Source organism: Pyrgilauda ruficollis, unplaced genomic scaffold, assembly GCF_017590135.1.
Source record: "Pyrgilauda ruficollis isolate IOZ18807 unplaced genomic scaffold, ASM1759013v1 scaffold37, whole genome shotgun sequence".
In the NCBI taxonomy this organism is placed as follows: domain Eukaryota; kingdom Metazoa; phylum Chordata; class Aves; order Passeriformes; family Passeridae; genus Pyrgilauda; species Pyrgilauda ruficollis.
Window position 1 is genome coordinate 3091789 of NW_024525156.1, and position 27514 is coordinate 3119302.

General features: G+C 39.2%; 1 protein-coding gene across 6 annotated transcripts in view; it reads left to right on the forward strand.

Moving 5' to 3' along the window:
- The window catches only part of COBL (cordon-bleu WH2 repeat protein), a 157907-nt gene that overhangs the window by 23375 nt on the left and 107018 nt on the right, over positions 1-27514 (forward strand). For all 6 annotated transcript variants that reach the window (XM_041475918.1, XM_041475917.1, XM_041475919.1 and 3 more), the window contains one exon: positions 19185-19391. In XM_041475918.1, the coding sequence (XP_041331852.1) occupies positions 19185-19391 (207 nt within the window). The remainder of the gene's footprint in view (positions 1-19184; positions 19392-27514) is intronic.

Here is a 27514-nt window from a genome sequence, read left to right on the forward strand (position 1 = left end):
CCCCCCCCCCCCCCCACCGGTTTGTACAAATATGGCTTTCACATTCGTTCTATTTCTCCTGATGCCTTCGACCCTGAAGATGCAATTAATGTGCTACTATTCTGTCCCAGGCTAGATTTTACAAGAGTAACATTACTGCTGTTGTTTCTTGGATTTACTGTAAAATCAGGAAATGATAATGAGAAATCATCTACTACTTTCCATTTTCTAAGTTAAAATAAAACACTGTAAGAACTTGTAATACATATTTGCTTACATTTTTAAATGATGGACCCTTTTAGCTCTATTGGTGTAATGGTAATTGGAAACAGTTTAAAATCTCCATGCCTTGTCCATGGTTTTCTTTCATAAATTTTGTGTGCATGTTTTTTTAAATAGAAAAATATAAAAGTTCTTAGTTTCACGGATAGTTTGCCAAACAGACGTTGCTCAGAAGTAAACTTTTGGAACGGGATATGTATGTTAAAGACGTCTTGGAAGCAGGTTATTTCATTGGTTAAGGAAGGGTTATCCCTTTAATGTAATGGACAATGCTGATTCACACACCAAGAGAATTAAACATTTATCAGTTTTATTTCTCTAAGGATTGTTACAAAATCAGCCAGACAGTTGTTCCCCCAGGCCCAGGGTTAGCCCAGACGCCTTTTGTGATTCGATTAAGTTCATTCTCTAATGATGGCGTAATTAGCGCAGTTTTGCCAGAGGAAAGGGGATTTCTCTTTTGGCTCCTCTATTTGTTTTCCACCGTGAACAATAAGAAGGCAAGAGCTAAAAATAGTGTTTAACAGCACTATTTAGAAAGGCAGTCGGAGCGTCCCCTCTGACACGCCGGAATAGCGCCGGTCGCGGGCAGCTGCGCCCGGGCTGCGCTCAGGTTGAGGGAAGGGAGGAGGGAGAGGAAGAGGAGGAGGAGGAGGGAGAGGAGGAGGGAGAGGAGGAGGAGGAGAAGGAGGAGGAGGAGGAGGAGGAGGGAGGCTCCGGCAGCCGCGGGCAGCAGAGCTCCCCCGGGCGGCGCCTGGGCCTCTCTGCCCCCCTCTGCTCCTTCGCTGAGCGCTGCGGGAAAACACCCGACCTTGTTCATTCCTTAAAAATACCGGCGTCTGCAAACAACGTTTGGTATCGATATGAAAAAGGACCTTCTGTTTTTGTTTTGGGTTTTGTTGGTTTTTTTTTTTTTTTCCCCTCCCGCTCTGCTTTTTTTTTTTTTTCTTCCCTCTCACGAGAAAGATAACAGGTTTTAAAGATTCGAAAACAGAAGCGATGCTGTAAACTGAGCATTAAAGAGGGCTGGAGCGCCTCCCCTGTGGAGACCGGGCAGAGACGAGTTGAGCTTGTTTAGCCCAGGGAAGAGATGGCTCCAGAGAGATCTTATAGCACCTTCAGTATCTAAAGAGGACTTAACAGGAGATCTGGAGAGGGACTTTATACGAGATCATGTAGTCATAGTACAGGAGGAATAGATTCAAACTGAAAAAGAGTAAGTTTAGATTGGATATTAGCGAAAATTCTTTGCTGTGGGCGTGGTGAGGCACTGGAACAGGTTGCCCAAAGAAGTTATGAATGCCCCGTGCCTGAAAGCGTTCAAGGCAAGGCAGGATGGAGCTCTGAGCAACCTGATTTAGTGGAAGATGTCCCTGTCCATGGCAGGAGGGTTGGAAGAATCGTAGAATCATCAGCTTTGGAAGAGACCTTCAAGCTCAGTCAATCCAGCTGTCCACCCAGTCCTATCACTGTAACCCCTAAACCACATCACCCAGCACCAGATCCAGACATCTCTTGAACACCTGCAGAGCTGGGGACTCCACCACCTTCCTGGGCAACCTATTCCAATAACAGTGAATATTTAATTTTAACAGTGAATATTTAATTTTAATCTCTCCTGTCTCATTTTAAGGCTGTTTGCTCTGCAGTCATGGCAGAAGACATGAAGACTATCTTTAAGGTCCCTTCCAGCTCTAAACCATTCTGTTTCTGCATGTGAATATTTTAAATAGATCCATATTTCTTATTTTACACGCCCATTTTATATGCCCATTTATTATAATTTATTATAATTAGTTATAATTATTATAATTAGTTATTATAATTGATTTTACACGCCCATTTTACTAACAGGTGGCTACAGCAAATGACCAGGAAGCTCTTGAACTCAAAGTTGTGTTCACACCACTGTAGTTCTCAAAAAAGGGTGTCAAGGTGTGAGCAGAAGAAAGTCTGCAACAGTTCAGATGCCTTACTAACAGTGACAGGTATCTGTATGACATGAGTTGCTTTTTTTGCCTTTTTTTAAAAGTGGTATGTTTTTGAAAATTAGGACTACTAGAATTTGGCTAATTTGTCTCTGTTTTTAAGACCGTTGCTGCTAATGTAATGGGTGAAAAGTTAGTATTTTAACAATGGTAATCCTTGGCTTACTGGCATGTATTGAGTAACAAGGTGACTGAAAACCTGAAGTAAAAGTGCAGGGATGGGGTTTTGTGTTTCAGACAGTACACAGAGCTTGTCTGCCACCGTCCATATGTGTTGCTGCATCCCTGTGTGGTGATACTGTAAGAGGAAGCTGCAGTTGCTTTACTTCAGCACTTGACATTGAAGGAGCATTCCCTGAGCTGGATTTAAGAAACTGCTGTTTATTTCTTTAAATATTTGATTTTACTGGGTGCTTTTGTGGTTTATTTTATCTTTGTATTTCATGGGATTTTTATGAGTTCATTTTAATTAAAGAAGAGATCTGGCTTGTTTAGATGGTAGACTTTCAAAGTGTGATTTAAGTTTCTTCTGGTGTATTGCCAGCCAAAGCTGCAGGACAAAGGTAAGACTGAAGCCCTCTTGCCAAAACCTGAGGCAGCACACGATCCCATGCTGCTGGCCTTACGACAAGGAATTCTGCCATCTCTGTGCTGCAGGTGAAGCTTCTCTTTGGCCTTCTTAGTTATCTTGGGTAGTTTCATAAGGCACATCCTCTGTTTGACATGGGGTGAAAGTGACCTGGGTGGCTCAGGGTGGGGAGAGGTGAATTGGCCTGAGAGTTTTGCATTATTTTACTGTATAGCCTTTCTGGGTCTGGCATGAACCTGGAGTTTAGTGAGATCTGCTGGTGTTGGCTTCCACACCCTTTTAGTTGGTGTTCTTCTGTAGAAGCTGTATTTTCTCACACAAGGCTTCTTGCATTCAGCCTGATGCTTAAGTCACTTTTGGGTCTCAGACAGCTCAGGTCACTGGGCATGTTGTCAAGACACTTCTCTGTTGGGGAAGATGCTCTTCCATTGTGTCCGAGCACTTTGCTGTAATATGCATGTTTCCAGAGAAGGACAAACTGGATGAGCTTGAAGAGGTGGAGGGGTTGAGGAGAGATCTGCCTGCAGCAGAGGAATGAATGGAACCTTCCTTGTCCCCCTCTGCTTGTGCCTCAGCTGCAGGTTCCCAGGCAGTGTTCCTGAACTGGAGAAGTCAAATGTTACGTTTTATTTCTTCTCATCATCTCCACTTTTGCTGGTGTTGTTGATTTTTGACTGTATTGTGCATCACTGCCAGGGAGGTGGGGCAGCCCTGGTGAGGAGTGACACAGCCATTCCAGTTGGCTCCACAGCAGGGTATGACTGGGTATGACTAGCCCCTGAGCAGGACTGGGATGAACCCAGCTGGCAGCTGCCAGATGGGCACTGGGAGGAACATCCACCCTTTTTGTTAGATGTGCTGCAAAGCTGTATACCTGTCCTTTAAATAGTCTTTCTCTTGCCTCATCTCCCTCCCCATTTACCCAGTTTATATCAAGACACTGTCTAGGAAAATACTTGGAGGTACATGGCTGTATTTGGGCTCTGTATGTCTGTGGCTTTTCTTCAGACTACCTGAAGGAGAGACTGCAAAATGATAGAAATAATTACTTGTAAAAGTTACTTGTTAATACCAGTGAAGTCAGAATAAGACTTCTTTTAATATCAATTGTTTCTTCTTTCAATGATTAAGATGTTTAGGGATTGACAAAAATTTGCTTTTATATATACACGTAATGAAATGCAACAAACCACATTGCTTGTATGCTTCACAGCAGTTCTTTGTAGGTATAAGTTTGCTGATTCAAGGGAGAAACTGCTGAGTGAGGTTAGGGTTAGGATATTTAAGTTTTATTATGCGTTTTTTATATTCATGCTACCACTAATTCTTCAATATTAATATCCTACATAAAGGGTTTTTTCTCTATCCTAAGACTGTTCCATCCTACTCTGCAGCAGAAATGAAAAGCAATATTATGCCACATTCTATTTTCCCATTAATATCACTGGTATAGGATGTTTTTCTTTTTTTCCTTTTTTTTTTTTCTTTCTGTTTCAAATTTCTTCTGAATCTTCAGATTTCTTTTCATCATTTCATGCCACCTTCTTCTACCAGGTATGCAGACTGAGTGCACAAAAAAAAGGGTGTGTGGAATTCATAAGCCCAACCCAGATATTTTCAGTTGTCCAGACTCTTCCAAGTTTAAAAATAAGTGGTTAAACTTGTTATGTGACACCATTCATATATGTTTAATTTAGCTGTCATTTGCCAAGACTATAAACATGCCAGGTATTCATTCAGTCAAAGATTAAACTTTTAAGTCATTATTTGCTTTGAGAGAAGAAGCAGTAGTGAAATGAAATTTTCACTCTTCCTACCCTGTCTTCTGGACCTAATCCTGTGGTCAAGGATGTGTATGATAAAGCATAGCTTGCTTTTAACAACAGCATGGTCAGGATAATTTTAATAAAGTTGATGTATTAATAAGTCTTTAGATATTAACAGGGAAATGGGGCTGCATACAAATAGTACTTTGGTTAATCCCTGTATGAATGGCTTGAGTACACGGAAGTGTTTGATTCACTCAAGGCAGACTTTTTGCTGCTGATGTCAAGCATGTGTCAGGAGGCATCTGCTTCTGGGCATTCATTTGCTGCTTCATAATAAGCAGAAGGGATATGTGATTTTCGATATCACTGAGCATGGTTTTTGGTACTTGCATGCCAGGCAAAACCTTCAGTGTACTTTGTTACTGTGCTTCTGGATGTAACAGATCTACTGCTTTGTCAAATCTAGTGCATCCTCTTGTGAGGATGTGATATTTACATTATAGCTAACAAATGACACCATCAGAGTCACAGAATGAGCTAGGCTGGAAAAGACCTTAGAGATCATCAAGTCCAACCTAAGGCCTAACGCCACCTTATCAACTAAACCATGGCGCTGAGTGCCACATCCAGTCATTTTTTAAACACCTCCAGGGATGGTGACTCCACCAACTCCCTGGGCAGCCCATTCTAATGCCCAGCCATTGGAATGGGCTTCTCTTTCTGTGAAGAATTTTTTTCTAATGTGTAGCCTGAACTTCCCCTGGCACAGCTTAAGACCATGGTGCACAAATGCCTCAGTGTCTGGGTGCATGAATGCTTCCACGTCTGTTTCTCTGCTTCTGAACATGGGTAATGATGATTCACAAGTGGTTACAATTGCTCATGTCTTCTATTATTGCATGGTAATATTTCTGTCAAATAATTTTGTCACCCCCTACTCAGGATGGGGAAAAAAACGTTTGGTCAAGCAGTTTCCGAAACACATTCATCTTTTGCTGGCTGATCTGTTCCCAGATGCTGTGAAATTGGATTTAGCTTGCTAGGAGGCCTGGGGCAACTGCAGTCTGAGCTGGAAATGTACTTGCTTTGAAGTCAGCATTTGGTGGCAACCTTTTGTAGAGAAACAAGGAGTGATCAACAGGATCTGCTTGTGCCTGTGTTAGTAGATGTCCATAATAATTTCTTTATTCATATTGTCGTAGAGGAAGTTGATAGAAGATAAAGCAATGCTGTACAGAAGCAGCTGAATCTAAACAGTGAATATAATTTGTATATTGTTTAATCCTACTTTTCATATATTACTGACTCAGAAGTAGAAATGATGGCATATAGCCTGATAACATTCTTTCTACATCAGATATATATGCATGATATACATTTGGGTAAGGGGAGAACAGCCTTTACATGCTGTATGTCATGAGAAGGTGTACAGCAGGCCTGTGCTTTTGTCAATTATGATGTGCAGCAGATGTGGCTGTGGAAATGCTTTTGTGTTCCTGGCAGGAGAGTGCACCCTTCCTTCCCACACTGTTGAGAATAGCCCATGCTAATTCAGCAGCATTTATCCTGAAGTACAGGGGTCAGTTGAGCTTGCAGGAGTTGCACCACTGTTATTTCTTCAGGGCTAGAATTAGAACGCAAGGGAGAAAAGCCCCTTCACTTTTGTTTTGGCAGATGTAACTCTGGGTTTCTCCTGTCTTGTTGCTTTGCTTGTTGCTTTGCAGTTTATGTTGGGCTCAGAAGAGATTTATTTGGAGGAGCATGGCTCTGTAAGCTGCATTTAGGATTTTCCTGTTTGGGAAGTCAAATAAGCAAGAGAGGGGATGCTAGGTCTGCTTGCTAGCAGTTGAGTGTTCTCATAATCTCTCTTTGGGAAGCAGAGTGCCAACATATGTCAAGTGAGCAACTGTTAGGCACTGGCTCAGGGAGTGCTCTCTCTATGCTGGTAATTTCACCAATTATCACTATGCCACTGGCCTTCCTACTTCAGAGGAGGTGACCAGAGAAATTGTGGTGTGCCAGGTCTGACTTTATCTGGTGTCCTCAGATTTCCTTGACCTCTCTGACTCATTTTAGAATCGGAAATGGTAAAAAGGCAGGGTGGTAACACATTAAGATGCCTTGCTTGCTTTTTTAATTGATGTTTTTTTCCTTTCTCCCCTTTTATTTTTTGCAACGCCTTAGTTGTATTCTCCTGGTTTTCTGTAAGATGTAGTAAGAGCATTTAAGAGAACTGTGCCTTTGCAGAGCTAAAAGGCAGCTGCTTGGATGCCCAGGGCAGTACCATGTAGTTGCTCTCCACTTCCTGCAGCTTCTCTAGGGGCCATGCTGCTGATGCTCCAAGTTCTCTTGGTACCTGAATGCTGCATTCTCACTGGGAGAGACAGCAAGCGGGGCTGTCAGCACAGAGGTGAAGCTGAGCTCTGCTGAGGTTCTGGCAGAATGAAAACTTGGCTTTCTGCAACATCAGTGGCAAAAGTCCTACTGACTTAACTGAGTCCAGGATATCTTTGTTCTGGTTTTCATCAGTTGTGATGAGGAAACTCTGTAGTCTAGCACTTCCAAACTCGTGCTTTCATTCACTGTTGCCAGGTAGGGGCTTTGAGATGGAACAGACACCCTTATTTCAGCAGAGTCTGCTAACAGCTTGTGTGGCCATGCAGTGCTAAATATAAGACGAAGTTTATTTCATTATGCTCTTTGCCTGTATTTTTTTTTAATAATGGTTATTTTTTTCACTGGTTAATTTGGTTTCAGGTTAATTGACGAGAGAAAGAAAAGCTAATGTACTAGCTTTTCGTAAGTGTCTGGAAATTTGGTGGCTGGTAGGGAGAAGAGGCCTTGTAACCACTGAGGTAACACTGCAGGATAAGGTCCAGAGTTGAAGACAGTCATTAAGTGCTCCAGCACTGAAAAGAGCTCGTGAGACTTGTCTCCCTTTCTGGTATGAAAAGCATTTCAGACAAGACAAGGGACCTGGAGGAAATTGGATGCCATTAGTGCTGCTGTTTCTTTGTTTTTGACAAGGAGATGGAAGTCTCATGGTTAAAAGACCAGCTCTAAATAACCATTTTTTTGTTGCTTACATTTGAGGTATCTTTGCCTCTTGCCACTTCTAGTGTAACTGTGGCAGTTCATGTTATAAGGTAGTCTAATTTATCCTGTTTCTTCCTGTGTGGGTGTTGTAGGCTCTGCTGAGTGTGCAGCTGGCTCAGACATGTCTACAAAATCTTGCAATCACTGCTGTGATGCCCCATCAGTAGATACAGGGCAGCCTCAAGCATGTTTGCATGGAGTTATCTCTTGAGCAGCATTTAAAACTCCTCAGCAGCAGATGCCTTCAGTTTCTTGGTGATGTTTTCTCATGGATAACATGTAATGCCATTCCTGTGGATTCCAGACTGCTGACAGGAAAGTCTTGGTTTTACTCTGTTAAGTCCATAATGGTCCTGACTCCTGCCTGTTTCCTGTGTCCTGAGCCAGTGCCACACATCAGTAAAATGCCCACAATAATAATCCCTGATCTGAGTGTGTGTGATAAAGAGGGAGGGTATTTGGCTCCTTCCTCTCTCATTTGATACTGTCTGGGTGTGTTGACATGCCTGATTTATCAAGATTTTCTTTATAATGTGTTTGCACTGCATGAAGCCTATATAATTTTTAGTTTTGAGAGACTTAAAATCCATTAAGTAACGTGTATGCCTACAGGATACATTAAACAGAATTTTAAATGGAAACTAACTAAAAAAATTGGACTTGCTGGCATATAAAAATCATTAAAACGCTTCTTTTCTTACTTGATAAATCAGGATCACACTTCAAAGCCCTCCTGTTTGGTGTTGTAAGTGTATTTATGTGCTAACATCTGCAGTATTCTTCTTGGTCAGACTTTCTGATTTCTATATTAATGTTGGTCTCTCACCTCCATACTAGAATTGGAGTTTCTTACTTAAATATATGATTTGCTTTTAATAAACCAAAATACTTGGATTTTAGTTTAAACCGAGAAGTACTTGATTCCTGTGTCATTTTGAAAGAAGATAATATCATAAAAAATGAAAGCAAAATTCTTGTGGTTCTAATAAGAAATTTAATTAAGCAAATTAGCACCAGAAAAATACACACAAAGTCGGCTGAAGCTGTGAGATTTCCTCATAAAAGCACATGTGGCGTCCGAGAAGTACAGGGTCTGACAACACAACAGTTTAGACTGTTGTGTCAAAGTTGTATATTTCTTTATCTCATTGACACTGCATTTGTGCCTCATTAACCTTCATTTAATGTACTGCTGTATGTGATTCCATGCTGTGTGATGGAGTATGTATTAAGACCGAATTATAAATGCTAATTAAGATGATTAGGGAGGGTAAGGAATGTCCTGGCACCTCTGAATATTTTTCTCTGTGAGTGAATGGAAACTATATCTCACAAAAAATGCATTGTTAGATATTTTGGGGGATTTTTTTTTTAGCTCCAAAGATTATCAGCCCTGTAGTTCAGGAGCTGGCTTCTTGTATGTCATGTAGTTTTCTACATTTAGAATTGACAGAATATCTGTAGATTTTAAAAAAAGGGGTAAATTAATGTCTTTTGTCTTCTAGATCAGGAAATCCAAAGTAAGTTGTCTTCTTGTTTATCTTCCAATATGTCAGCAGATGTGGACTTTTGAATGTATGGGTAACAGTGAGCACTGGACTTGGACACAGCTTTCCCTTCTTTGCCCCAGGAAATTTGATGTAAGGTCAGCCATGGTAAGATCATGGGTGCTTCTCCAAGAGCAAGTGAACTTGAGAGGAAGCACAGAGGTGCTTCCCCTTTTAGGAGAGTGCAGTGCAGCTGGAAGATAAATGGATTTTGGTTTTGTAGTCCTGCCTGCTGTGTTTTGTGTCTCTCCTGCCCAGATCCTTGTAGCTGAAGAAACTTAATAGGTTTCAGAAGCAGAGATACCTTCTAGCAGCCTGTAAAGACATTGGGGTAGTTGCTATTTTTAAATTTAATTCCTTGCTAGAAGTACATGTTTATAATGTTTTGAGAAGCCTTTTGGGTCCAAGGGGTGCTTTGGAACTGGGCCAGGATGCCTCTTTACTCTGGTCAGAGCCTTTAACTTTTGTCTGTGTCCTTTTCTTTGGTACATCAAGGTTTTCTGACGTATCTGTGATCTTGTCACCATTTGCAGACAGTTGAGTGGAGGTAAGTGGAATAACATAGGTGTAATTCTGAAAATTCTCCCTTAATGACCGTTGCCTGCCTGTTTTTGTAGGATCTCTTTGTGTCAGGGTGAATAGATGAAATGAGCTTCAGTGGTGTATTCCTCGAGCATTGTCACTGGATGAGGAATTATGATCTGTCAGCTCACAGTAACAGTTGTTAGTGTTCACCACACATGTACCTATTTAAACAGGTAATCATGCAGGTAATCATTATTCCCCATCTACACTTCAGATGGACACTGTTTTAAGGCTGCTTCTAGTTGAAAAAAGTATTAGTACAAATAATATTCTGTAGTTAGTAGTTTTCCACTGAATTGCTCACTGGCTTCTAAGCATATTATAAAACTTAGGTATTAGTCAGCACAGTAGATCACATGAGAATTTCATTAACCATATATATTGTTTTTCCTTGATTCTTTCAAAACTATTGCATCTTCTGTGAGAATAAGGCAAGCACTTTACAGCAAGGAACACTAATCTATGGTCTTCAGGCCTCTAGAGAGTGATTCTCAGTAAGTGGTAATGAGGTTAAAAGTCTGTAGGTACAAAAACAGAGTGCAATCTGGGAGCAATTGCAATATTTGCTCAACAATATAGTGCAAATGCACCTTGAATTTGTAAGTTAGTTGACAGTGCAAGTCACTACAGGAGAGTTTATAAATCAGTGTTGCTAAGCAGTAAACTTTTATTGAAGGTGATTGTTGATAAGAGATTAAGAAAGGACTTTCAGGACCACCCTGAAATCTGAACAACACCTATAATTTCAGGGATAACATGCAGTACAAGTGTTTCTGAAATAGCTTCAGGCTTGAGAAACCATACCTTTAGCCTTTTGACCCCTCTAGAAACAAATCATCTGCTTATTGCTGACATGATCCACTGTTAATAAACATGATAAAGACTATTGTGTGTTAGTAAAGTTGCCTATTAGTGTTCTAATAGTTGCCTATTAGAACTGGCAAGGTACCTTTCCAGACCTAGAGAGCTCATCATGGAGTTGTGGCATCCTCACAAAACCACAGCTGACAGGCAGCAGAGTTGAGCATCTGAAGGATGTCCATTTGCCCACAACAAGCAGAAAGCCAGCAGTGCTTCCAGCCTGCTTGGAAATACTGTGTTTTCCACAGGTGAGCATGGTTAGTAAGAGTCCAGTTAACCAACATGAAACTGGCTATAACCACATGAATAATGCTGAAAAATCTCATTAGTTGTCTTGCCAGATATTTTAACCTTATGTTTTTTGCGCTTCAGCCATAGTATTTGCCCTCTGCAGAAAATTCAGTGTGCAAGTGGATTGTCTGCATGGTTGTAGCCTGCTGTCTGCTCAGCTGAGCATCTTTAATGGCTCAGTGATGATTTGAGAGCACAGAGAACAGAACAGAGTGCCCTGGTAACAGAGCTTGGGCATTTTACAATGTAAGCATCAGTATTTTGGTGTTCTCTCTTAATTACATTTGGGATATTAGCGTGGATGGCTTTGGCATTTTGTTTGTTTGATTTGGTTTTTTGACTAACCAATGCCATTATGCTTACATATCAATAACATAAAAATAGAGTTACCTTTTCCCACTGAAGCATACCATAAAAAGCAGCCTGATTTAGTCACAGATGAAGGAACTGGATGACATTTCAACTGAGAACAAGCAATGTGATGTTTTCCTTAAGTGTTTTCTTTATTTTAATATTATTGTTGCTTGCAATGGAATGAGACGAATAGCTCAATACTTGATAAGTGGGCAAAAAACATTGTGACTTTGTGGATAATGAAGGAAGAAGTCAAAAATGCTGGTAAGGATAAGATTGGATGGCTGTTCATTGAATGCTTTGCACTGCTGCATTACTGTTTTCTCTGAAAGGCAGTTTAACAGCAATCTTTTGATTTTGGTCAGCGTGAAACTGGCAGCAAGTTTTAGATGATGTAGTGATGGTTAAACATATTTGAGTCCTAAAGCCTAAATGTTTATTGCCTGTATTAATGTTTTGGTTCATCTGCAGCTTCTCTTCTGGCAAATGTCGCCGTAAAAAGAGCAAGGCTTCACCATCCCTACCTAGAGTGCTGTTTTTCTACTTCACTTTTCCAGACCACATTTTTTTGAAGGTGAAGCTTCTTACCTGTCCTCCAGCATGAAGTGTTGGTGGTATTTTGTTTGGATCACATATCCCAAGCTAAAGAGTTAAAACTATTTGTGTATCTCTGACTGAGAGATGTGATATCGCCGTATTCTGATTGGAGAATTTTACCTTTCCAAAATAGAACTTACCTGTGCTTTCTTGCCTTTAACCACCAGAGACTTCTGTTTTTCTTCAGCATGTGATTTAGCAGATTAGGTAAATAATTAAATAATGTTAACTGCTCTCCCATTTAATTCCTCTTTACTGATGTGCAACCCAGTGGAGTTGTACAGCATGGCACCAGCTCGTAGTGTGGTCTTTGCCACACACTGAACGTGTGGGTGGTATCTCAAAAGTCCTATGATACAGCTATTAGTGATACAGACCTTACAGTGCTTATTCAGGCAGTGTTTTCATTAACTGCAGCAGGCATGTACCCAGATCTGGGGATTTGGCTGCTTTTTAAAAGATTTTCTTTAGGGCTTGTCTTCTATTTTGTTTTGGGAACTGATACAGGTAGATCTATTAGGCTCCCTGGCATGGCTGTGGTTACTCAGTGTAAAAGCATTTGTTAGGCTCCGGTGTTATTCCTTGATCAGTTAAAGCCCACCCTGTGTACAGGTCCATGCACTACAGGAGGTCAGGTTCGAGTGCTTCTGGCTTCTTCTGGCCCTAAAAATGACTCTCTTGTGAAATTGCTATGTCAACTGCTCTGTACCAGATCTTGAGGGAACGCCTCAGTGACTGGAAGGAGAATTAGGCTTTTGTTGGAAGATAGTACGCTAAGATTATTAATCAAAATCAGGGGTGATGTATAAAAAACACTATTATTTGAGGATACCAGCCACAGGCTAACAAATCATTTAGCCTTCCAGTCAAAAGATGAGCCCTCAGTAGTTCAGCTACAGTGAGTCTGAGTCCTGGGGTAGAAGCCTGTTTTCTCTTCTGAGGCAGCCAAGTAATGTTTCACAAGGACCAGAGTGGCTAAGTCTTTGCTGTGTGCTGGAACACATTTCAGCCTCTCAGGAAATGGGTCATACATGGGCAGATGCCTCTGGTAGCAAATTTTATAACAGTTATTCACTGGCACATGCAAGACCAGGAAACTGCAGCTCAACATTTTAAATGATTGATTGGTTAAGTTGGTGAAAAGTTTGAAATTACAGAGATAGTATTAGGAACTACTTCCATTAAACTGTATCATCTCACCTTGACTTCTGTTTATTTTGCTTTAACTTCACCCTTGGGCAAACATGATTGTATACTTCCATCCCTGCTTCCTCTTCTACAGATGTGCTCATTCTATTTGATTCTGGTCTTTATTTCTTTTTCTTTTCTTCTGGCATAGAAACTTTATTTTTAAAATACATAAAGCTGTAGGGTTTCTCATCAGTAGAATCAAATGGAAGATCAAAAATATAATTAAATAACTTTCATTTCTTTGCCAGAAACAAATTATTTTTTCTTGTCTATTTTGGGTGACTTTATCATGCCTGCAAGGAAATAATTTTCATTGTGTAAAAATTTTCATTTCTGTCAGTGTGATCCTGCTTAAAAATGGAATGATTTTTTACAAGTAATATGAAATTCCAATGAACGTTTGAAAAGAGAAAAGCATAAAATAATTACATACTATAGTAGCCATGGAATTCAGAGTAAAAACTGCTAAAACAAAGCAGCAACTTCTTTTAAAAAATTCAGTAGAGAACCCCAGTTGTTGAGCCATATCCACTGGTGGTCTAGTTCATTCCATATTAGAGTCTGCTGAAGATTTCAGCTCTTTAGAAAGTGTAATAGTTCTGTAATTAATTTTACCAAAATATTGTAAAATAATATTACTACAATAGTAATGCATTATAGACCTGTAACCTGTATGAGACATTTAAAAGTTTACATTACCTGTGTTGCATGTAATTATAATGAATTGGTATATTTAGCCTGCGATAGATAAACTTGAGAATGTTCTTTGATATTTTCGTTTTGTTTTTAATTTAATTGGTTAAGTTAAATGTTATAGATGGCAAAGTGGAATGGAGTTCTAGTTTATGCTGTAAGGCCATCTGGATGAATTTGTGCCTCTATAGTAGTTACGGACATTATCATGCTCTCCTGGTGTCTGTTCTCAATCTCTCTGAGATTTGTTTAACTTTTGGTTTCCATTTTCAGAAATCTTGAGGTGTGTTTATCTTGCTGCTGATCTGTTTGTATTTCCTTTACATTTGTGTTGTGCATGTTACAGTTTTTCTGAGCTGCTGCATCAGAAACTGAAAGGATTTTACTTAACAAAGAGGAAACTTAGCATGCTGTTTATTCTGATAAAGTGGTTGTCCCTTTCCTAGCCAGTGATGTGGATGTTCTTTGCTTTGCCATAAGTAACAAACAAAGAATGAAAAGGAAATGTTTTCTAAAGATATCTTCTTCACAAGCTAGATCACTGAGCATGAATGACTTCCACCCTGCTGTGTCTTGGTGGTTTGGAGTATGAGGTGCATGCCTCAGGGCTGGGCTTCTGACTTTGCTGTGCAAGTTGCCAGGGGAAAGGGAGCAAGTGAACATACATCCACAGATTTACCCTCAAAAGACTGTAGGAGTCCAATCACCTGAAAATCAAGAATGTTTATTCCCATGTTTCCTGGTTTTCACACAAGGGACGCTGTGTGTCTTATTTTCTCATCACTGAGCACTCACATGTTGGTTTGTTTCTCCTAATTATGAGATGGGGTACGCATCACTGTCACAGAAAAACCCTTTGCACCTGTTTGAGCCTTTTGACCAGACTGCAAGTCGACTTGACCAGACTGTGATAGTTGGCCATTACATAAAAAATGAATGTTTCCCATAGCTCTGCTATGATAAGGGATGGTTGAGTTTTTGTTTTATTTTGGACTGGATTTTTATTGGTTTTGTTGTTGGGTGGGGTTTTTAAGGTTTCTTGGTTTTGTTTTTTTTTTTCTCTTTTTATTCTTCATTTTTTTTCCCCTGCAGTTTGTGTGTGTTTGTGCTTTTTTTGTTGTTCTTGTTTGTTTAAAATGAATGGTTAGAGAGAGACTTTCCATGGAAAGGACTAGATTCTACAAACTGGTGAATTATGGAGCACTTGACAAAGTCCTGCTGACATGCATGGAATAAAATCTGTTCTGTACCTGTTAAGTTGCCTTTGTTTTACAGGGCAGAGAGGATTTTTTTATTGGGAATGGTGGAAATGGGTCGAATTTCACTGTTTCAGTTTTTTCTTTTTACCTCTGTGTGTGTGTGTGTGTGTGTGTGTGTGTGTGTGTTAGACCTTATCTGAAGAATGGCAATCTCTGCATAGCTTTGCCCTGGGCGTGGAAGTCCCGGGACCACTGCCGCTCAAAAGAGAGATCACGTTTTTCTCGAATGGGATTGTAAAGTCCAGGTTGCATCCTATTGCTTGGTAGTTATATATTAATAAATTGTAGGTCCAAAGGGCTTGTGTTACCTTGTCTTGAAGTGAAACTTCTTTTCATTTCTCTTGTGTTTCTTCTGTGCTGAACTACAGAAACACTGATTATATTAGTCTGTGGTAGCTGCAACCATAACAGGTCAGTTTCCTTGTTTTTCCTTTTCCATCTTGAGAAACCTGGTGCTTTTACTGAGAACTATGCTGGTAGGTGATTTGTGTTCTGCCTAGCTATTTCATGACTATATGCATTTTTTTCTAATTTACAGTTGAGATTAAATAGTTCAAGCCTCAGTAAAAGCCACTGTATGTTTGTGTATTAAAATCAGCTGCTTGTTTTCACTGTCTCTGTCTCAAGGACTGGATGGAAGCATTCAAGTAACCATGAGTTAAACCTGGTCATAAATCTGAAGTGTTCCCACTTGTAACTTCTCCTGCAGTCTAGGAGCAGGTACAGGGTCTTAAGAGGTATCTCAGTAGTGAGCACAGTGAAAGATGTTTGTGGAGAGAAGATGGCTGTTGAACTAAATTTAGGTTGAATTTATCTCACACTGAAGAATGGTATGCAACTTTTTTGTAGTATGTTGTGGTTATAGCATGGAAAGTACTCTTTCTTCCCATGCTTAAAACAGGCTTTTAAATCACTCACTTTCTTTGTGCATTATTTTAGTGGGGTAAAAATAAGGCTTTTATTACGAAGTGCATTTGTATTGTCCTCTATAACCATTGTTGCTCTGACAGAGAAAGATGAATTCACATTCAATAGTATTAGCAGGCTTCTAGGCAGCTTCTGAGTGCAGTTGCTGGAGCTTGTCAGAAAAAGCAGCTGCTCATGTTAGATCTGAGGTAGAGCTAGATTTGTGGATTTCGGTCTGTGATTCATGGAGCTACATTCTGCTACAGAGATGTTGCAGAAAGTTGGTTAGAAAATGCAAATCTGTGCAACATATCACTCCACAAATGTGAACTGCAGAGGGATCTGCTTCCACTGAAATAGTTTGAGATCTGTCATTTGGAAAATGTTGAAAACCAGGAATTTCAAGCAGTCACAATGAGAATATGTAAGTCACTATTGTGGAAAAGTTCATATGAGGTCACCTGAAATGTTGCTAGGTTAGAGAGACTGCAGTGGGAATGTTTTCCCTTTTCCTTTCTCTGATCTCCCTGAAGGAAACAGACCTGCCCTGTCCTTTCTGTGCAAAAGAAAAGGAGGATTGTAGTATCTAAAAGGCCCTGTCTGCATAATGCCAAAAAGAATATGCGTTGTTAGATGTTATATGGAGTTAAAGTGAACATCGCTGGTCAATGTATGGCTGATGCTTTTGTTGGTGTGATGCCTGATTTACTGACACACTGTGCACGCTGCTCCCCTCTCACTCACAGCCTCAAGCGGTTTTATACAAGGTCTGTAACTGCAGAATTGTCTGAGAAGTACTTAAAAGTTTTTAAAAATATATTAAAAAGATAAAACTCACACTCTTATTAAGGTGTCTGACCTTATTTGTCTGTTCCTGTAGAAAACCTCAGGCAAGTTTATGTTATCACCAGGGAACAGATGCCTTGTGTAGCATAATCTCAATTTACTTCCAGCTCCTTCACTATCTTCAAAACTCAGTCCTTTTTCACTTCTTCCCTGAAGTTTCAAGTGTCTACAGCTTCAGCTAATTTCAGTTTCATGATTATTTTATTACCATTGCTTTATTTCTTCTACCTTTTTTCACTGTGAGATCTAGAATTTATGAAGTAAATCATAATTGCAACTAGTTCTGCCAGGCTCAGAACACATGCCTGCTTCTTTTCTTTCTACCCTCTTTAGTACTTTGTCAGATGCAATGTGTTGGAATTAGCTCCCACATTATAGAACAAGCATGATTATAAGGCTGTCTTGCCATGAATCTGGATGCATGCAAAACTCCCATGTCTCTCACCGCCTGCTTACAAATAACAACTGTAGCTAAATGTAAAGGGATCTGAGGAGAAGATGAATCCAAATTTCTTTATTCTTCTTCAATAGACAAATTAATTAAGAGTTTGGTTCATGGAGAGTTAATGCTCTGAACTTATCATCACCTCAATGGGGAGGAGCATAGGAGCCGCAAGTTAGTGACTGATGACTTCATGCCTCACTCAGTGTATATAGGATAAAAACTGAATGTTCAAGGAAATTGATGAAAAAGAAATTTCTCTATGTTAGTAAATAAGGCAGTACCTCTCCCTGCATGTCTGTAGAGAATGCTATTTGTTACTGCACACAGGGAAGGAAAGGCAGTATCCTCATAACTGCTGATTTAACACTGCCTTGCTGAGGTCTCACTGAAATGAGCATTTTCAAGGCAGTATAAAGAACTTTTGCAAGTTGAGACATGTCACAGAGATTATTGGTCAAATGCAAATACTGATTACAAAGTATGGAGGGTTTGGACTGCCTATGAATACTTTTTTTTTTTGGTTGGTTGGTTGGTTTGGTTTGGATATTTTTGTTAATGTGATAAAGCTATTACTTTTTTCTTCTGCCAGGAGCTTACAGTGATAATCCAAATCTGTTTAGCCTTTTTATCTGTGAGAATAGAGGTTATCTCTTATTAAAGAAGAGTTTGATTTGGTATTTCAGTTCAGGTTTGGTTTTTGTTTTTGGGGTTTTGTTGGGTTTTTTTTTGTTTGCTTGGTTTTTTTTTTTTTTTCCCTAAACATAGTTTTGTCCTTGGCTGAATTGACCACTAAGCTTTTCCTGCTTTTAAGGGTTAGAGTGCTTTTTCTGTACTCTTCCTTTCTGGACCTGAGTTCATGTTGTTTGCAGGGTGAAAATAGTGTTAAGAATCATAATCTCTTCCTGCACCCTAAAAACAGGCAGATTAAGAAAATGCAGGCAGTAGGCCTCCACAATGATTTCTGAGTAAATGTTTTACTGCTTTTTCCATCTGTTACGCTAAAATCTGACTTAAACTAAGCGTAAATCTAGTCAGAAGAGGTCACTGGAGTATTAATCATCAGAGTTAATCCTCTTAGACATGTGTTTGGTATGAGGCCAGCTATTCAGAAGTTTAACAGCACACATATGTTGCTTATCTGTCTGGCAGCTTGCCAAAGAAATAAACTTCAAGTTTGTGGTGGGTTTATATCTCTGTGAAGTACGCTGCTTGTTTGGTGCAAGCTGATGCAGCTTTTCTGTATATCACACATGGTGCATAGCCTGCTACTGAAGAATGAGTTCCTTTCAGGGTGCTTTTCAAAAAGCTGTAGTGTTGGTGTTACATGGTAAGAAGTGATATCATTCACAGTTGACCTTTTCATGGTGCTTCCCTATGAAGTACCATGAGCCACATTTAATACTACTAACTTAGAGCAGAGGAAGAGACAATGTTTCAAGTAGAGTAATACTGTGGAACCCAAATATAGCTGAATGAAACCTCACCCTGCTTCCACTGCTGCCATTCTGACTTGGAGGAAACATTCATGTACGTAAATACAACTCTTTCTTGAGTCAGGTCTGGACTGGACCCAGCATTTCTGTTTCTCCCTTCATAGGAGTATGCTTCATACTCAACAGAAAAATGATTATATCATATCCTAATTATGGAACTGATTCATCCCCTGGGGCATGGAAAGCAAACAGTAGGAGTGCATCATTAAAAAATTAGCGTATTTTTAGAGAGGAGGAAAAATAAAAGTGCAACTCCACTGAAAAGGTTAATGATGAAGAAAAAAATTACTTGCATTAAAGGAACTTTTTAAAACAGTCTGAGATTATGGCCAAAAGAACATATATTTCTTAGTAACATGTTTAGATTTTCTTGGAAGAAATTATTGATTTTCTTCTTACCTTTCTTTCTCAAGGAAAAGAATGAAAGCTCGGGCTCCCCCTCCACCAAATCAACCTTCTGCAGCAAGTAGAATTCACAGTGAGCCCAAGACACCTGCAGAGACAGCTGTAATTTCTGATCAGAACCTTGTGAGCATGAAGGAGAACATGATAAACAGACTGGTGGACTTCACAGTCGTTTTACCCAGTGGGGTGGAGCAGAAGTGCACAATGCAAGGAAGGTAAGGCTTTGATTAGCTCCCACTTTTTGAAGCCTTTTGTTCTCCATGAGATGCTTGGTGATGCTGTCTTTCTGAGTTTATGGGGCTTCTCTGTCATGCTTTTTTCTGCATTTTTAAGCAGCTGTTGCAGCAGAGTCCTGATAGCCAAGTATAAAAGGACCCTCTCTTCTGGGGCAGAAAGGATTTAGCAGCTATTGTGTCACTGTTTTCCCCATGGATTACTACACGTATGGATCTATCCCTTTCATGTAGTGTCACTGTGCTTAGGTTGTATCACATCTCATAATCCAGAGTGGGCTCGCTGCGGTGGAAGTAGGTGCTGCTGGCAAACAGTCCTGCCAGTATGAGTGCCTGGAGGCATGCCAGGAAGCAGGCTTGGAAGATGGATGATTCATTGCATTCAGAGATCCCGCCTTCACAATTACAGTGCAGTTGTGTAGACAGCAAAGCATCTGCTCATATTTAGGAAGCTTTTTATATATAAAAGTGTATTTTTTTTCCCATGGAAAGAGACAGGGATTTTCTGTGTTACTCACTGGGTACAAGCAAGAGCAAATTGTATTGGAAAGGTAATTTTGAGATAATTCTCTTCACTGTGGGAGCTCTTCTTTTTCCTCATTCTTTCTGTGTAAACTGTTTTGAAAGAGGGAGACATTGCTTTAGGAAATAATATGGAGAAGTTTCAAAAATATAAACAATACTATGATGAAACCATAGCAAGCAATGTTGTGGTCAGGAGTAGTCAAGAAACTGTAGGAAGTGTAACCCCACATTCAAAAGGTATGTGGGTGTAGGCACACAGCTTGTGGTAACTGAGAATGGGACTGTGGGAGCCTCATCCCCAATGGGTACAGCTGTGCAGGACAGGTGAGCAGCATTGAAGGCAATGGGATATGGAGTGCCCAGCTGCACTGACCTATCACCAAAGGGTGCAGAGGGCACACAGGTGTAAGGACTATAAGATGAAGGGTATAAAAGGTTGGACTGAAGAGCAATAAAGAGTAGATGCCTGAAGCTTTCTGAAGTGATGTTTTTCTGTATGGGCTGATGCTTTCTGATGTGTAGTGATACTCTGTGTGTTGTGGCTGTCTCAGCTGTGGCGTGTAAGTGCCTGTTGATAAATCAGATTCTGTGTACAATTAATGTTTTCGGTAGTTAGTCTGCATTCTAGCATAACTACTTTCTGGTTTCATATTGTCTGTGTTGACTGTATTGTCTGTGTTGACTGTTTCCCTCATAGTGCATTTTGATGGTTGAGGAGGATGTGTGAATTGCTGTTTGGTGTCTGGGACTTCTTTCTTCCTCTTACTTTTCTCGTAGAAACTAGCATTCACTTACCCTCTCTTGGGAGATGAGTGCTATTTGTGGGTGTCCACCCCAAAGCCAGAGTGATGTTAAAGGTTTGAAAGGAAAGCAGTACTTACCAGAGCTCTCAGATAAGATTTGTAGTGATGGAGTTTTTATAGGGAGATTTGGACTTAATCAGAGAAAGAAGAGAGCAGGCCTGGTAAGTGGAACAGAACATGAAACTCACTGGCCATTGGAGCTCAAAGGAAGGTGATGTTTCATTAGCAAATGCGAACCACCTTGGAGCTGACAAGAGGTTAATATTCATGTAGCGTTTTGTCTTCAGACATAGATAATTGCCACAAGGTTAGAAACTCTTTTTTTTCCCTTCAAAGCAAGCAGTCCAAGAGCACTGTAAGGGTGGCCTTGTAATATGACTTTTTGAAGAACATACAGGAGCAAAGAACAAGTAGAACGTACAATAAATATTCTGTGCCTCACACAGGTGTTTATCATTATGTATCACATACACTGAGACTGAGTGTTTTGTTTATTAGTCTTTAGTCTGTGGACAAAAACCTGAAAGAAATGGCAAATATGGAACTTCACGCATTTCGGTGAGGTTATTTATATCATCTGCATTAAACATTCTAAGCAACCAAAACGTTCTTTTTGTTGTCTGTGAAGGTGCTCATTTCTCTCCAGGGTCTACATGACAGGTATAGACCTCTGATTTAGCTGGCAATTAAATTCCTGCTTGTGTTAATGTGCTGATCTGCACATCACTGGTGCTAACCTAGGCAGTGCCTGTTCCTTCCTCAGTGCTACCTTGAAGAGTTGGAGTGGAAAAGTTAGTGACACTGATAGTCAGCTGTGGGAAGTGGAAGATGATAGAAATCGAGAAAGGGGAATTAATCATCTTAATAAGCTATGAAATGGGAAAAGAATATTCTGTAGTAAACCCTATATTACAGTGGCATCAGTGTATGAACAGCCCTCATATGTGCTGCTGTTCTTTCTAATTAGTGCAAGATGTATTTTTCTGTATGTTAGCCCTGGTTTTGCTTTTAGGTATGTGGAATAGCGAAAAACAATCATGTCAAGATTGTCTGAAACTTTTAGGGGGTGAGCTGTCCTAAATCTCCAGGTTTGGTAGAAAGCCCAGGTTTTTTCAACTTCTTGTATTGTTTCGATATTGGAATCTAAACAGCTATGAAATACAGTGATACTCAGGGGTAAACATTAAATGATCAAGTTACTGAATTTTAAGAAATGGTTATTTTGCCTTTTTTTGGGGTTTTTTTTTTTTCAGTTTGTGGCAAGTGTAAGAACCAGTACAGGTAATGAATTATTTTCCCTGCTCACTCTTTTTATCTGTGATGATATCATGGAAGGACATTTCAGAAAAATATGCTGGTTTTTATACTGCTATAAATCTTCATTGTTTTTGTTGCCATCATTAAAACTGTATTCTGCAAAATCTCCTTTTGGCTACCCTGGGGAAATAGCTTTTCTGTTTCAAAAAAATTTGCAAATCTTTGCCCTGGGCATATTCATAATGAAAAATGATTCTGTAATGTCAGGGAAGCAGTTCACTGAACAATTAAGTACACTAGATTATATATGAAAATATAAATACTGTAGATAATTAGTATCACTTAAGATTATTATAAGTGAACTAAAAGTAAAAATTATGTCTTTGACTTTGTTCATTGTATGTAGGCAAAGCAATATGTTGTAATTTAACTTTGTTCTCTATGTAAAAAGTTCCTGCAAATACCAGCAAGAGGGCAGAAAGTTCTCATTAAGTTTTGTTGAAGACACTTTAAGGAAAAAAGTTTATACTACTTAAAGATATTTTATTCGAATCTGGAACCTTGAAATTGTTTTATTTATAAAAGTTAACTCAATCTGACAGTCCCTCTAATAGTTTGTTTCCATCTTGTAGCTCACAATTTGTTTGAGAATTTGAAAATATGTAGTGCAGATTTTAGTACAAAGCTGAGTCATTAGGGAGTGTGTGCAGTAATAGAATAGTATAAACACTTTTCTGTTTGAAAGAATTGATCCCTGGGAGCTCTGCTGTAAACATGTAGAAGTATTCATGAAAAGCTGTTAGCCTATTTCCCCTTGAAAGGAGGGAAACGCTATTCTGTGTTTGTACTTGTGTATGAGCACCAACTGATGTGCTGAAAGGATAGGTAAAGTCTTGGCTGCTCTACACATTTTATGCATGTAGATCTGTAGCACATCCACAGAAATGGTTAACAGTCTGAGAGAGGTGATGGGTAGATATTTAGATGGAAAACAAATGGAAAAGCTTCCAACTTATCAGTTTGCTGTTCGTGATTCTCAGAAATAATACTTTCAATGGGTAACCTGTAAATAAAGGGCTTATGCATCTGTGTCTGTTCACACTCGGTGGCACTGATGAGGACTTCGTGATTAACACAGATACAGACATTAAATGCCAGTACTTTCGAACTCAGTAGGATTTGAAATGCACTGCAGAAAAATGGGGATGTTTGAAGCTAAGTGAGGTTTGGTTTGGAGTTGTCAATACATGGATGACCAATATGCAGAAAAGTGAACTGGACATTTGTTGCTTCTGCTGTTATCTTACATGTTACACAAATTCTCTCATGCATATGATGCACAGAGAGCAGGACACTTGAAGTAATAATAAACTAGCCAAAGCTGTAGTCCGATTGTGCAAATATTGAAGGACAGAGTTCAGTACAGAGTAATGCCAGAATATTCAGAAAGAATATTCTCAGTAATAGACTCTTTATTGTGGTCTTATAGCTTAACATACAGAACAGTGTCTCAGGAAAGATTGGAGGTGTGAAAATCAGCCCAGGTTGGTAAAACATTCAATAGGTGTTGTCAGAAGAAGATAAACAGGGCAAAGGGCAAAAGGATTAAAAAATAGTTTAACTAAATACTGAGTAAGAGTCAGGTCTATAGTACAGTAGTTCAGTGTAGGCTAAGGGGAAAAAAAAAAAGTTGTAATAGAATTTATGTTGGAAGGGATGGCTGGAACACAGTGTCTCTAGCAAGTTTGAATACCTTCAGGGAGGAGGTTTCTGGATTTTTCTGCACCTCTTCTTTAGGGCTGGAACCATCTTTATGGAGATGATACATTTACTTGTACCTAAATGGAATTTCCTATTCAGCACTTATCTCTTGCCGCTTGTCCTCTTGCTGTTTACTGTCAAGAAGAGTCTGTCTCTGTAACCCTAGAGTTCATACTTACAGACAGTAGCAAGGTCTCTCTTCACCTTTCTTGTTCTAAGGCTCCAAAAGCACAGTCCTCTGTCTCGTGTGTCATCTTCATGTTCCTTCTGTGGACTTCTGCATTTGTGGAAAATAAGAGCCAAATGTACAGGAGCAAGCTAAGAAAATAAATAGAAAACATAAGTGTCTTATCACATTTCCTGAACTTTTTTGGATACAGCTCGCTACTTAGTGTGTACATTTTTGTGTAGAACAAGTTGTAATCTTTTCATGAAGTGCCTGCTGTACTTCAGAGCATGCAAAAATAAAGACTAATGCTATTTTCCAGTTTAAATGCAAATAGTGAAAGAATTAGAGACTTTGGGTTGTCCACTCCCTTTACAGTATTATGTTTCTTTTCCAGTCAATTGCTAATGTAGATTCTTAATGCATATTTGACATTGACCTAAATAAAGAAGATTCTTTCCTTCAGTTTAAGATTATTTTAATTTATTTTTTTTTTAAATCATGGAATCAGAGTAGTTTGGGTTGGAAAGGAACGTAAAGACCATCTAGTTTACTCCCCCTGCCATGCACCAGGGACTTGCTCGAAGCCCCATCCAACCTGGTCTTTCATGCTTCCATGGATGGGGCTTCTACAGCTTCTCTGGATCAGTTCCTGTGCTTCACCACTCTCACAGTGAAGAATTTCTTCCTAATATCTAATCTAAGCCTACTCTCAGTTTGAAACTATTACCACTTGTTCTATCACCACATGCTCTTGTGACAAGTTCCTCTCCAGCTTTCTTCTAGGCCCATTTAGGTACTGGAAGGCATTTGTAGCATGAAAGGAGAAGACTAAAAAAAAGTTTGTTTAATAGAATACAACTTTACCCTGCACATTTATTTTTAGATGTACAAGGCTGTATTTTAAAATCGATTTCTCCGTGTGATCCAAGGAGGTTAAGCCAAACCATACCCAAAACATCTCAGTTGTTTTAGACTTCCTAAAAACCATAGGCCTCTGCTGCATTTTACTGCAGAACAGCAGGAAACGAGCAGTTTGGTCAAACTGGGTCAGAACTTCAGCATGATAAGTATTGCTGACAAAGTAGTTATTCTTTACTGTCCAGAATTGGCATTAAATGTCAAACAGCTTAGTAATAAAATATCAAAACAGAGACAAAGTACTCTCCTTTGCTAAGAATATTCATATGGATCTTCTTGTATGAGTCCAAAATTGTGTTCTCTCTCCAGTTTTGTTTCTGTGCTCTAGTATTTGCTTGTCAGACACCTTTGGTGTCTATTAGGTAGTGTTTGGTCACTCAACCAAAACTTTCAGCAACATAGTACTAAAATGAAGTAGCAAGGTGTTTCTTAGCTGAGTAGTTAGAAAGGCAGGACATATTTAACTTCATTTCGCCTTTAGATTTAAGACCTGCCTGAATTTCAAAACAAAGTATATTCTCTGCCAGATATCCAAGCAGGTTAATAGAAAGTGGGAATCTGTGTGTAACAAGATGGAAGCAAAAGAAGGATTGACTCTTTGCATCTTCCAAGAGCCATATTCAGCCCAAGGTTAGAAAGAAAAGTTCATCTAGATTAGTCAATTACTCTTTTCTTGCTGTGTTTAGTGACTCTCTTCTGTGTATAGAATATGCATGGAGTTACTTGAAATAAAACTCCCATTTAAAATCAAGCTGAACTGTATTATGGTTTGGAAAGAAATTTTTTCAAGTTGGTGCCATGGAAATCTGATATAAGAATATCTTCATTGCAAGGGTTCCCAGCTCTCTTACTTCGATTGAAACACAAGGGTTTTGAACTTTGTGGAATTCCTCTCCTTTCCACTCCCCACGTCTTTCTTTCTTTTCTTTACACTTCAGAAGTTTTGTGAAAAAAATTTATTGAATTTGCATTTTTTTAAAGAGCATATGATTTGCTTTGAAACTTTTTTAAAAGCTTCAGCTGTGCTTTCAAATGGTACAGATGAAGGCTGGGGGATGCTTTTCATGGAACAATTATGTATTCTGAGCAGCATGGCACAGGTTGGGATGTTGCAGATTTCCTTAAATGTTATGTTTAATGCATGTCTGTTCCTAATCAGCAATAAGGTGAAACCTCAGATTTGGCTGGATTTTTGTGATTTCCGTTGTCCAGACAAATTTGTTCAAGTTGCTTGATTGTCTGTAACTTATTTTCTCTGATGCTTGGTGTGGATTCTGATTTTGTTATAGTTGTGGTACTGAATGTACCAACTGAAGTTGCTGCTGAATATATTTTAGAATTTCAGTGGTATATGTGTGGAATTATAAATTGTTATTTTGATGAACTATCTTCTCTTTAAAAATACTTTTTCAAGAGGCAAGAAAACTGTCCAAATTTGAATGAATTATCACAGTATTATTCACTGCAGAAATATATTACTGTTCCACTTTAAATATAAATGTCAAGCACATAGGACACCATGTATTATGATTCTGCCAGGGTATATAGTTTTCTCTGAAGCAATAGTAAGAATGCTGAGGGAAAGCAAGCACATGCAAATTTTAGTTTAAAAGAAATATGTCTGTAAACAGACAAGTTGTGATCTGTATCAGGAGAACTGATAAGCACTTTTAAAAAGGGTGCACTGCACAGTTTAATGAGTATTCATGTAAATACTGGTGTAGGTGGAATTCTTCTGTAGTTTGGACTTAGTAGCTGTAAATGTCTGTTGGTTTGTGGTGTGGAGCATATTAATTGAATGTGGTTGTGAAACACAGATGTTTACAGCTTGTAGACAGTGTCAGAATAAGTCATCATGAAATGAGCTGATACAGTTTTGATTTGGATGCTACACATTTGTATTTGTGCTCTCTATGTTAGCAGTTGCCATAATGCACTCTGTTCTGAAGCATTGTATACATACTAGTGGCATCTGTTTTCCTTATTTGATCTTCAATTATTGTCTTCTGAGTTCTTCCCTTTTCAGGGAGATCATGTTATTTCAAATTTCCTACGCTTGCCACTTTCCGAGCTCACACTGTGTAACCCAATTAAACTTGAAAAAGGTTGCTGTAAAGAAGGTCCCTCCTCTTCTCTTGCATGAGAAGAGCTGTCACCTACCAAGTAATAAAGAATTGCACTATTTTTCCATTTTTGTTGTCTTTGCCATTAGCCCTCCAGCATTCTTCAACTTCTTGAGCAGTTGTTGGCCAACAACATACCTATAGAAAGAAGAATGTTGGTCTTCCACAGAGTAGTTTGCCAGATGCCAACAGCTTGCAGTTTAAAGGATAATTCTTGAGCTACAGATGTAATGGTGCTGGCTAATAACCTGTGGAAGATTTTATTTTCTTTGAATTTGCTTGCATTTTGAATCTGTATATCGTTTTTCCAGTTTAAACATTAAAAGAAGTGCCAGTTCTCTTGACAAATTTGCTGTCTGTGTACTTATTTTCACTTTTGCTAGAAGACAGATATCCCACTGTATGAAAGGTTCCAGCTACAGCTGGTAATTTTTTTTTAAGCTTACATTGTTTTATTGGTGACAGACTGGTTTATGAAGCCAAAACTTTTTATAAAAATGGCCACTTTTAATAAACCTGTTTTCTTTGATTCTGTACAGAATTTTTGAG